We start from the raw sequence: 11198 nt of genomic DNA, 5'->3' as shown, positions 1-11198 counted from the left end.
AATGAGGGCTGTATGTGAGAACCGAAATGGAAACTCCATTGGGCGAGGGAGTTTTCAAGGCAGAATTTAAAGACAGCCTCATTTTATTATTTATTTTAAATGAGAGCGCCAGAAAATTGTTCAGCTTTAGATTCAGAGGTTTCAAAAGTTGTCTTTAGTTTGCACTGCTACCAAAAAGTAAAAGCAAAATTAGAATTCAGTTCGAGGATATTCACTGTTCTAAACTAAACAAGGAGCCTACTTAGGGAGAAAATGGCAAAGGTCAGTTGTAAACAATTGTCCTTTGTGCAAAAGCAACTAGGGAGGTGTTGTAGTGTGATTTTACTGAAATATAGATTTCCCTGCTTTGCAACTGCTTTCCTATAGAGTTTTCTACCTAGATTCATGCAATGGAAGTGCCATTTTACAAACTTGGTGACTTGGGGTGGGGGAACCGGAACTTGAACCTTGTCTTCCTCTCCCTAATCTGCTCTTTCTAATATCCCACACGTATTTATCAGTTTGTAGCAAATAAGGCATGTTTCATATGCATCCATCAATTTATGCATCCACCTGTTTAGTCTTTTATTGTATAGATTACTTATAAATTCATTAGTAACCATATACAGATTTGTAAATTTCTACACGAACGTTTGAATTTTATACTCTGGCCCTTTTTTTTCCTGGACTCAGTCAGGATTTATTCTGCTGGTACTGCTAATGAAGGCACATGCTTTAATTAAACATATATTATTATTCTACACAGGGAAAAATAAAACTGATGCATTAAATAGCTAAATATTCTTTCCAGCAATACATGTTTGCCTTTATCTTTGCCAGATTACCTACTTCTAAATTGCCCTTCCCAAAAGCAATTTCAAATTTATACATGTTGAAAGTGGTCCCTATGTAATGTACGTGATAGCAATCTGTGTCTTTCAGACCTTAGAGCAAGTGCTCAGAAAATACTTGTTCCAAGAATGAATAACTTAGTGGTTTAGCAGATTACCAAGAGAAACCCCTTGTACGTACCAATCAGAAGATACACATGGAACATTAAGACAATGAAATGTTTCCTTTGGCTGTGAGAGACAATCTGAGCTCGGATACACACGGGCTAGAAGATTCTGGTTTCTTACTCTATATCTTAGGTTAGCTCGGTCCTAATGTTCCCTGGCCTTGTTTCCTGTTTACATACTTAGCCTACATACCTTTCTGAACAGAGTATTTTGACCGTAAGACACACAGTTCAAGCACCCGGTCCACATTCACAAGGATGAGTACACAGGTACAGACACGTAAGCGAAACTAGTAGTACCTGTCATTAGAGTTTAGTTCACTACACCCAGGACTGGCTTCCCCTCTGGGCGAGGTTTCTGATGGCGTCTTTGCCCTTGTTTGGGGAAATCACCACAGGTTCGGAGTAAGCCGCAGATCCCCAGCCTCCATGGACAGGCAAAACACCCAGTCCGATATTGTTGGCAGCGGAAAATCCACACCCAGCTGGCAAAGAAGTGAGGATAGCATTGCCGACCAGATGGGTAAGTAACTAAATTTCTACAAGAAGCAAGTTGTTTTTACACCAAGGTGACTTTGTCCACCTCTTGATGATGTTATCAAAGCATTCTGTTATATAATACAGCTTGGTTAATAAATGTGAATGAGAATTAAGTCTCGGTTAGATTTTATATCAGTGAAAGCAACAACTAAGACCCGAGAGAAAAGTCAAGGAATCCTAAGTGACCCTAAATTTAAAATTAGGACATAGGAATTATTTTCAGGACCGAGATTAAGATGCCAGACTACAAAGTATGTGTCCTAAGTATCTCCTGCCATCTTGTTTATCTGTTCATTTTTGCCTCTTCTAAGTGCCCTTTGAAATTTGTTGGTATTTATTGTCTAGTTTAAAAAAAAAAAAAGATGTACAAAGTGGGAAAGAGATACAATTATTGTTTAGTCACACATGTAGCTTGGTTAGGATCTCTTTCCTTCCTTATATGCTTTTCTCCCCCCTACTCTGCTATTAAGCTGTCAGCTAAGGACATGCCTTAACAAGATAAAACAGCTGGATGGGGCAGATTTGCATTAGAGAGCCTTCATTTGGATTTCTGGCACATAGCCCTTTCTTTCTATATATGCTGTTTTCTACAGTGGCACTATAGGTCGATACCTTAAAGTTTTGCCGTGAAACAAGATTAAGTTTCAACATGGTAGCATCAGGGATTTAGTATCAACACATTTGATACATCAGGGTCTTGAATCTAGACTGTTAGGTGTTTTTTCCTTTATCTTATCTTTGGTAGCATTACACATCCTTGTGGGAAAAAAAGAAGTAAATTTCCGGTCTGAAAAAGATAAACTTTTTAAGACAAAGGCCCATCTTTTTATCTTCTCTGCAAATGCGTTTGGCTTCTCTTTTAATGACTCTGCCATGTAAATGTACTAACCGTGAACATAGAAGAGAATGGAGATGTATTAAGCTAAGACAGCAGGTGAGAAAGAGAAATGTAATTCCTAGGTTCTGAAGATAGGCTTTGTTCCAGTATCTTCAGTGAGATGTGCCTTGTTATTGAAGCCATCTGTCATTCCCCACTCTCATCCCACCCACCCTAACACAGAAAACCTGAGTATATTCTGATCCGCTGTTCTGCTCTTGACAGAATGTTTTTAATCCCATATGTTTTGATACTGTTGAGATGGTAACCACACATGTGCAAAGGATCCCTTCTTCAGCATAACTTCAGCAGCTTTTTTTGGCTTCTAGTGCAGGCTTTGAACAAAGCTGCCAGCAAGCCCTTTGTGCAGAGTTCAGTATCACACTTCCTACTCATGTGAAGTCATATGGGGAATGAAAAGGTATTTGGGACTAGAAAGGGTAATTATAAGGTGCCTCCTAGACTCATATTTATTCTTTTGCATAAACTTCTCTCTAGTCTTTTTTCTTGTATCCCCTTTAGTTTAGTGGCATCCCACTTTTAATAGATAAGACTCCGAAATTAATATTGATAAATTTTTTCAACGCATTCATTCATTCTTTTAGTAAGATACCCCTAGAGCCTGCCAGAGAAGCCTTTTTTTTTTTTAACCAACTAGTGGCCTTTCTTTATCTAAAATTCTTCGAATAGTAGAATATTAGTAATATTATTAATTTTTTACATTCCAGCATCCCAGAAGACTAATTCAGCCTTTTCTAATTGGCACATCAGAAGGAATCTGGCACCTCGTTGGTGTAAACCATGCTAGGGAGAAATTGAAAAGAAAAATTGTATATTCTCATAACTCAGTGCACTATATTTAGTGTGTAAAAGTCTGATCTTTATATACCCAATTTGTAAGAACAAAATTCTCTAATGATGTTCAGGTCACTTATTGAAAATGTTGTGGAGATTCTTATTTGTTACCAGGACCTGTGTTTGGTACATCAGTGTGTTAGCAGCTGGTTCCCCAGTGGAGGTGAGGAGTCTAGCTTGCTTAGTTGGCTCACACATCTCGGTGGATGTTCCTTTTTTCTGCCTCTCTGCTTTTGGAAATGGTTGAGAGTATGTTGCCCCATCCTTTACGAGTTAGGAATAGTGTTGCAGAAGTCCAGAATTGTTGCTGTTAGTTCTAGGAGTGTTAGAGAAGCAAAATCGCTCACCTTTCACCTTTGGAACCCTGTCATGAACACCAGCTTGGAGTCCAAAAGGAAGCAATTGCTTAAGTAAACTAGTTGCTATGTGTCTTTTCTGTTGTGCTTAGCTTACAGTTATAGAGGACCTCAGGATTTCAATTCTTTTTTCCTCGGGCAGCATGAATATACAGGTAAAATATTTCCAAAGTGTCATGGTAAGTAACATGTGATTGCATCCATGCCTGTCTAGGTAATGTAGACCAAGCGAGGTTAGCCACACTTTGCAATAAATGAATTTCATAAGTTCAATCCATATCTTCTAGTCTTTCCTCCCAAACCAAAAGTTAATTCCTAACTTCGTTGCCTTCCTTGTTCATGGCCTTTGGTTTGGTGGTACTTGCTTATGCTAACGTGTATGACATGACACATGGTCACCAGCTGCAAGCTTTACCCATCAGCTACTTAGTTTCTGACATGCTGTCTATTTCGCAAACTCTCAACGAGCTTATTGCTGAAATTCAGAGTTTGCTGGTCAGTGAACTAAGAGATGCAGTGGCAAGCTGTTTTCATTTGTCAACATGTGCTTGGATCTGTTTAGTGCCTGCGCCATAATGTCCTGTGCTGTATTCCAGAGCCAACGTGTCATCTCCCAGCAGTATCAAAGGTGCTGCCAGCTTTCCGAGAGAGCCCCAGTGGGAGGTTAATGCGGCAGGATCCAGTGGTTCATTTGTCTCCGAACAAACAAGGGCATGTAAGTTAACCGTAAAATAATAAAAATGATAGATTCCTAGCAATGTACCTTCCTTACAATGTGCAGATCTGCTCTGCTCTCTCTTCCATGTGGTGGAAGTCATCCTGGCAGGAGGCAGGCATTTGCTGGCATGGCCCTGGAATTTCTGCTGCCAAGGGCCCTAAGGTTGCTTTGAAATAAATTGAAATTCCTCTTTGATACACACCTGCCACCTCCACTGATCTGGATAGAAGGCAGTGTCATCCAATCACAAACAGTCCTATAACATTAGGAATAGAAATGTGTTAGAAATGGATTTCATTTGCTTACACAGTTGCAAGCATGAGATGTGGTTGGAGCATCAGTCAGGTGGACGCACAGCTTCTCGACAACTCCCCCTGCTGCTTCTCTTATCTTCCATGTTTGTCCTGTCACCGTAGGCATACACAAGTTTGTCCTGTCACCGTAGGCATACACAAGTCCTTATCACCTACAGGCAGAACCAGGAATGGAGGTTATCATTTCCTCCCTCTTTAAATGCAGCTGATTTCTTTGGTCTGTCTATTCAGTGGAATGTGTATTTATATTTTCATCGTTGTATAGGATAAGGAAATACTGGATGAGGAAACATTGTATTTTATATTCACTAATGTATAAGATGCTCAGAGAACTTTCAGTGAGAGTGCTCTTGTAAGTTTCGCTCTAGTGAAATGAATATAGAAGCTAAAAACAGCGAGAGAGAACACGTGCCCGTGCATGCGTGAGCCCCCCCCCCCCAACCACACACACACACAGGCTGCGTGGAGAGAGGTTTACAGGGCAAACGTGACGTCGTCACTCTTCTGCCTGGAAGGGATAGATCGCCCCAGTCGATCTTGTCGTTTCCCTTCCTACATTAACAATTTTTGTATTGATTACGTGGTAAAATAACATTTCGAATAGATTGGATTAGAGAAAATATATTCTTAAAATTATTTTCACCTGTCTCTTTTTACTTTTTAAAACTTGGCCACTAGAAAATTAAAAATGACAAATGCGGTTCCCGTAATATGTCTGTAGAAATCTGTTGAATACTTCACTCTCTCAGCACTTCTCAGTTCGGATTAGCTGCATTGAAAGTGCTCAGTAGCCACATGTGGCTGGGGGCTACCAAGTTCTGTGGCACAGGCTAAGGAAGTTCTGCCCTACAAACATTAAAAGTAAGCAAAGACCTTTAATTTGAAAGTTGCTGAGAAAAACTAGAGGTAGCACCAGTAAAGTAACTGGAATTGGTTCTTGTTTAAGGAGAAGAGATCTTTATGTTTCACTTTGAGGTGAAATTTAAGTGTCGTCCTCTTGCCCCTACCCTCACCGCCCGCTCCCCACCCCCCACCCCCCTGCCCACACACACAGAGTTCCTCCTCTTTTCTCTTAAACTCCACCAAGTGTCTGGACTTTCTGCCTTTATCTAATTTAAATTATTATTCAGAAATCTTTTGAAATCTTATTTCTTTGGCAAACTGTAAAATGTCCTCAGTAAGCCACTGTGTAGAAAAGGTTCTGTTCATAGTTTATTAATTGAGATATGATTCACATACTATAACAGTCACTTCATTTAAAGTATACAATTTTGTGGTTTTACTATATTCACAGAATTGTGCAACCAGCACTAGGATCTAACTCTAGAACATTTTTATCACCCCTCAAAAAAAACCCTCTATCCTCAGGCAATCACCCTGCCTCTTCCTGCCTCTCCAAGCTCTTCGCAACCACTAATCTACTTTCTGTTTCTATCGATGTGTACATTTGGGACTTTTCATATGAATGGAATCATATAACATGTGGCCTTTTGTGTCTGGCTTCTTTCACTTATCCATGTCATAGCATGTATTAGTACTTCATTTTTTTATGACCGAATAATATTCCATTGCATAAATGTACCACTTTTCTTTATTCATTTATCAGTTGATGGACATTTGCGTTGTTTCTGTTTTGGGGCCATTATGAATAATGCTGCTATAAACATTAATGTGGAAGTTTTTATGTGAACATACGTTTTCATTTCTCTTGAGTAGATACTGAAAATGGAATTATAACTTTTCCCACAGCAGCCTGCCCCATTTTACATTCCCACCAACAATGCTAACTATCATTATCTGTCCTTTTGATTATAGCCATCTTAGCGTGTGTGCGAAATGCTGTCTCATTTGGTTTTGATTTGCATTTCCTTTGTGACTGAAGATATTGAGTCTCTTTTCATGGGCTTGTTGACCATTTGTTTATCTTCTTTGGAGAAATGGCCATTTAAAATCCTTTGCCCATTTTTTAATTTCGATGAAGTCCAATTTATCTACTTTTTTCTTTTTGTGTATGTGCTTTTGATGTCCTAAGAAACCATTGCATAATCCATAATTGTTAAGATGTATACTTATGTTTTCTCTAAGAGTTTAATAATTTTAGCTCTTACATTTAGGTCTTTGATCTTTTTGAGTTTATTTTTCTACGTGGTAAGGATCCAACTTCATTCTTTTTTGCATGTGGATATCCAGTTGTCCCAGTACTGATTGTTGAAAAGACTATTTTACCCCCATTGAATTGACTTGGCACCTCTATATAAATTATACCTTTAAGCACTCTTTAGAAAGCTGTCTCCTAAATAGATGCTAATTGGGGACAAAAATGGGGATCTCTTTAGGAATAAGCCTTATCTTCTGCTTTCTACTTACTCTGAGCAAAATAGGGCTTTTCTAATTGTAAGCCCTTTGGAAGTCTTTTCTTTCTATTTTTTGATTAAGGTATTAGAGCCTAATGACAGTTTAGATTTATTTCTGATTAAAATTGTCATAATAGTATTGATACTTTAGCATAAGTCAAATAGTGAAAATGGATTCTAAAAAAAAAAAGTTTCCAGTGTTCTCTGCCATGGACACTTCTGAATGGGTTTTTCCAGGCACCTCCCATCTTTCTTTGGTTTGTCATCATCAGGATTTTTGTTTCATGAGAACGAACCCCATGACTAGACACAAGCCAGAGGGCCATTCTGCCATGTGTTTTTCCTGATGTTCAAGGAGCAGAACCTGTACTGAGTACAACCTGCTTCCCTTGCAGTCTGATAGCCACTACTCGAGCCACTCCAGCAGCAATACCCTCTCCAGCAACGCATCGAGTGCCCACAGTGACGAGAAGTGGTACGATGGGGACCGCACAGAATCCGAACTCAACAGCTACAACTATCTGCAAGGCACCTCTGCTGACAGTGGCATTGACACCACCTCCTATGGCCCCAGCCACGGCAGCACGGCCTCTCTGGGGGCTGCCACGTCGTCTCCTCGCTCGGGGCCAGGCAAGGAGAAAGTGGCACCCCTGTGGCATAGTTCCAGTGAAGTGATCTCCATGGTCGATCGGACTTTAGACACAGAGAGCCACGGCATGGATCGGAAAACAGAATCTTCCCTGAGCTTGGATATCCACAGCAAGAGCCAGGCCGGGTCCAACCCTCTGACACGGGAGAACAGCACTTTCAGTATAAACGATGCTGCTTCCCACACAAGGTAACCACCCTTCCTTCTGCTTCTCCCCCGCCAGCCCAGCCCTAAATTGAGTTTCCAGCCTCATCCAACTGTATTTTGCTCAACGGTGTATAAAGAAAGGGGGTTTTCATGCAGTGACAGTTATTTTATTTTTATATATGTAATGCTTTTTATTTGCCACCAAAATACTTTTTTCCTCTAATCCTAATGCATTATTTTAAATATGAGAAAAATTAACAAAGATTTTAGACTTTGTAAAGTTATATTTAATTTTGTAAATATTTCCTAACTGCATACCAGAATTAGGAGAATTTTGTAATTTTGGCTTTCAGCTAGTGATAGAGAAAGTAGAATGGAACAGTCTTTTGAAGACATAAGAAGACTTGACCATATTTTTAGAAGGAAGGGGTGTTTGCTCAGGCTAACATGGCGTTATTTACAATGCTGAACGCATCCTTTACACTCCCTCTGTATCAGAGAACATCACCCAGTGTTTGCATGATAATTTTTTTTTCAATAATCGGCTCCTGACGGTGATGTGTGGAGGGTGGGGGGTGTCCAACAGAAAAGGGTAGCTAAAATTAGACATGTCATCTACCTTTCAAAAAAGAAAAGCACACATTCTCCTTGTATCCTTGGAAAGGCAAAATAAATACTATGTTTTATTTCCTTTTTTGGATTTGAACCTAAAACCCAAAGTATGACAAGATTCTTCCTTTTGAAGGAAACACTCCATCACTGTCTTTTGGGGCCTGTTATTCTCTGTGGTAGTTTCTCCTTTTACTTTTTGTTGTCAATCATTGATCAGCTTGTATGATGGCATCTAACCTTGCTGTCCTCTGAGCCTATGTTATTATTATGCCCCAAAGAAAAATAACAGAGAAGCTCAATTTAGTTTTACTTTTCTAATGGGAAGCCGGGCACAAAACCTGTCAGTAAACCCCAGATAACCTTCGTGATAGAGGACATCCTCCATTTAATTTGGATTGGTTTAACTTGACCAGTTAAATATTCAGTTCTCTCATTGCCTCTGTATTGTTACTGATAAGATTCTTGAGCTCCTCATCTTTTAAAAGAACAGGTTGGCCCTATGAAATGAAGCATTTTATGCCTTGATTTACCACTCCCGTTGCAGTAAAAAAAATTATTGCAATAGGTCTGGAAACTACATGCCCCCAAGCGAAAAGGAAATTGACAAAGTAGACTCAGTATTTTTGAGTACTGGGCATCCAGGGACCTTTCTACAATTCTGGAAATAGAACGTTTGTGATCAGGTGGGCTAAGGGAGTAGTTGGAAAAGTAAAACAGAAAACTGGACATCAAATATCATAATAATATAATACAAATATAGAATCACATGACACAGAATCATGACACTTGCTGTTTTAGGCACACCCCGTCGTTCTATTAACTACAGCCCATGCATTGACTTAGAACATTTTGGAATTCAAAGTAGTTTCTCTGTGGTTTCTCTTGTTTCTTTGGTTTTCCGTTCTTTGTTTTAAGAATGATGTTTTTATCTGGGGATATTTCTCTGGCCTAATTTGATGGTAGAAGAAAGTCAATTATAGTTATAGAGGTCTTGTCTAGAATGGCATCACCATGGAGTAAGGTCGAAAAGAGCTGGTCCTCTGAAGCCAAAGCACGAAACATCAGCCATGCCATCTAACAGATCTGACAAATCCCGGGGGATCTACAAAGTCCCCACTGAAAAGTAGGCACCTGGGATTGCACTATCAGAATGTGCTGATGAGCTGCCTGAAGACCTCAAAGGATCATCCAAATTTTCTGCTTCAAACTGACCATGCAGAAATTATTTAAATCATCATGTAGAAATAACTCTTCTGTTGAAAGTCAAACTTACTAGAGAAGAGAAGAATGTGGCCTTTCAGGGAGAGTGGCAGGGCTTCCCACCCACTGGTAAGTTGAGTCACATTTGTTTCTTGACTCTGGTAAATGGGGATGCTTTGTGACTTCAGTCTTTTGATCTTGGCAGAGTGAGCTGGATAATCAGAGCTTTAGCAACCTTCCTATTCTAGAGGAAAGGGAGACTTAGCCACCAAGTGCGCATTGCTAGAAACTAAAATCACTGCAAATTAGAGTGTTTGTGTCCTCAGAAGACAGGAACAGCAATTAATGTGGCGATCTCTTGACAGTGCATACAAGAGCTTGTACCTGGGACTTGGTGACAAAATCTAAATTACAGTGATTAAGTTCCACTGTGTATTTCTGCCTGGGCTGTGTTCCTACACCCTCTGTCCTCCGGGCTCCCTGTTGATGATTGTGCAGGTTTTTTTTGTGTGTGTGTGGCACCCCATGAGAACTGCATTAATGTAGGTTGGTAATTACATAGAGTTGTTATATTCAAATGTCATTTAAAGAAGCCGTATACACTGATAACTTTCTATAATTAAAAAGTCTATTAATTGCTCTAAAGTGTTGCTCCCTAGAATGAATGAATGAGAGAGAGAGAGAGAGAGAGTGTGTGTGTGTGTGTGTGTGTGTGTGTGTGTGTGTGTTTTCTTTGAAGCTTGGAAAGTTAGGGACCCTGAGATTTTATTTTATTTTTTGTAATGGCTGTTTTACTTTCTGGTCTTAAAATGAATCACTCAAAAAAAAAGGATCATGGTGAGCATAGGAGAGGTGAAGATAATTCTGATTTTAATGTACTCTCAGAAGCTGGGTTCATTTTGTTTCTTAAGAGTTCTGACCTTGGCAGGAGACAATGCCAGTTTGTGCGGTGCTCTCTAGTCCTGGTACCCAATGATGTTGCCAATGTCAGAACTAGATTTAAGAGAATACAGTGTAAAGCTAAGAACCCCGCCTCATACTTGCACATACACATGTCTTCTGCAACATCCTGACCTGGCCTGTACACCCTCATTAGCCAGCCCTTCTACTGCCTTCCTTCTCTGGGGAGTAGGCCCTTCCAAGCCCTGTACCCACTTCTGTGATCACTTATACATCTTTACTGCCATCCAGTTCAAGAGGATTTCTCACCTGGTATGTCGTCTCAGCACCTTTGCATAGTGTGTGCCACCTGAGCATAGGAGATAGTTGCTCAATATATTTTGATGAACAAATAGGAATAACTTCTTCCTTAATGTTCCCACTTTTTGCATGATGATTCAGAGTCTCTAACAAACCTTTTTAAAAATAGCATAGATCTTCAACTCCTAACTCCTCTAGAAAACAAACTACTATTACATGTCAAAGGAGTATCAATAGGAGTATAGAAGTATCAATATTTGCACAGAGCTGTAGTGCTTTTATGTATAGGTGTATGTATGAGAATATATACATGAAATCCTTGTACAGCATGAATTTTTAATAAAGTCATTGCTATATAAGACTTTTTTAATCTGCAAAA

At 39.6% G+C, this 11198-nt stretch overlaps 1 protein-coding gene across 15 annotated transcripts in view; it reads left to right on the top strand.

The window, feature by feature from the left end:
• Nucleotides 1-11198, top strand: part of SIPA1L1 (signal induced proliferation associated 1 like 1) — a 348029-nt gene that overhangs the window by 303578 nt on the left and 33253 nt on the right. For 13 of the 15 annotated variants that reach the window (XM_023537071.1, XM_023537059.1, XM_023537062.1 and 10 more), the window contains 4 exons: nt 1396-1520; nt 3718-3780; nt 4222-4340; nt 7407-7849. In XM_023537071.1, coding sequence (XP_023392839.1) covers nt 1396-1520; nt 3718-3780; nt 4222-4340; nt 7407-7849 — 750 coding nt within the window. The remainder of the gene's footprint in view (nt 1-1395; nt 1521-3717; nt 3781-4221; nt 4341-7406; nt 7850-11198) is intronic. The other 2 variants (XM_011370924.2, XM_023537070.1) reach the window with 1 other exon arrangement.

Source organism: Pteropus vampyrus, unplaced genomic scaffold (genome assembly GCF_000151845.1).
Source record: "Pteropus vampyrus isolate Shadow unplaced genomic scaffold, Pvam_2.0 Scaffold177, whole genome shotgun sequence".
In the NCBI taxonomy this organism is placed as follows: Eukaryota; Metazoa; Chordata; class Mammalia; order Chiroptera; family Pteropodidae; genus Pteropus; species Pteropus vampyrus.
Note: the sequence above shows the minus strand (reverse complement) of the source record. Positions and strands in the feature narration are given on the sequence as shown.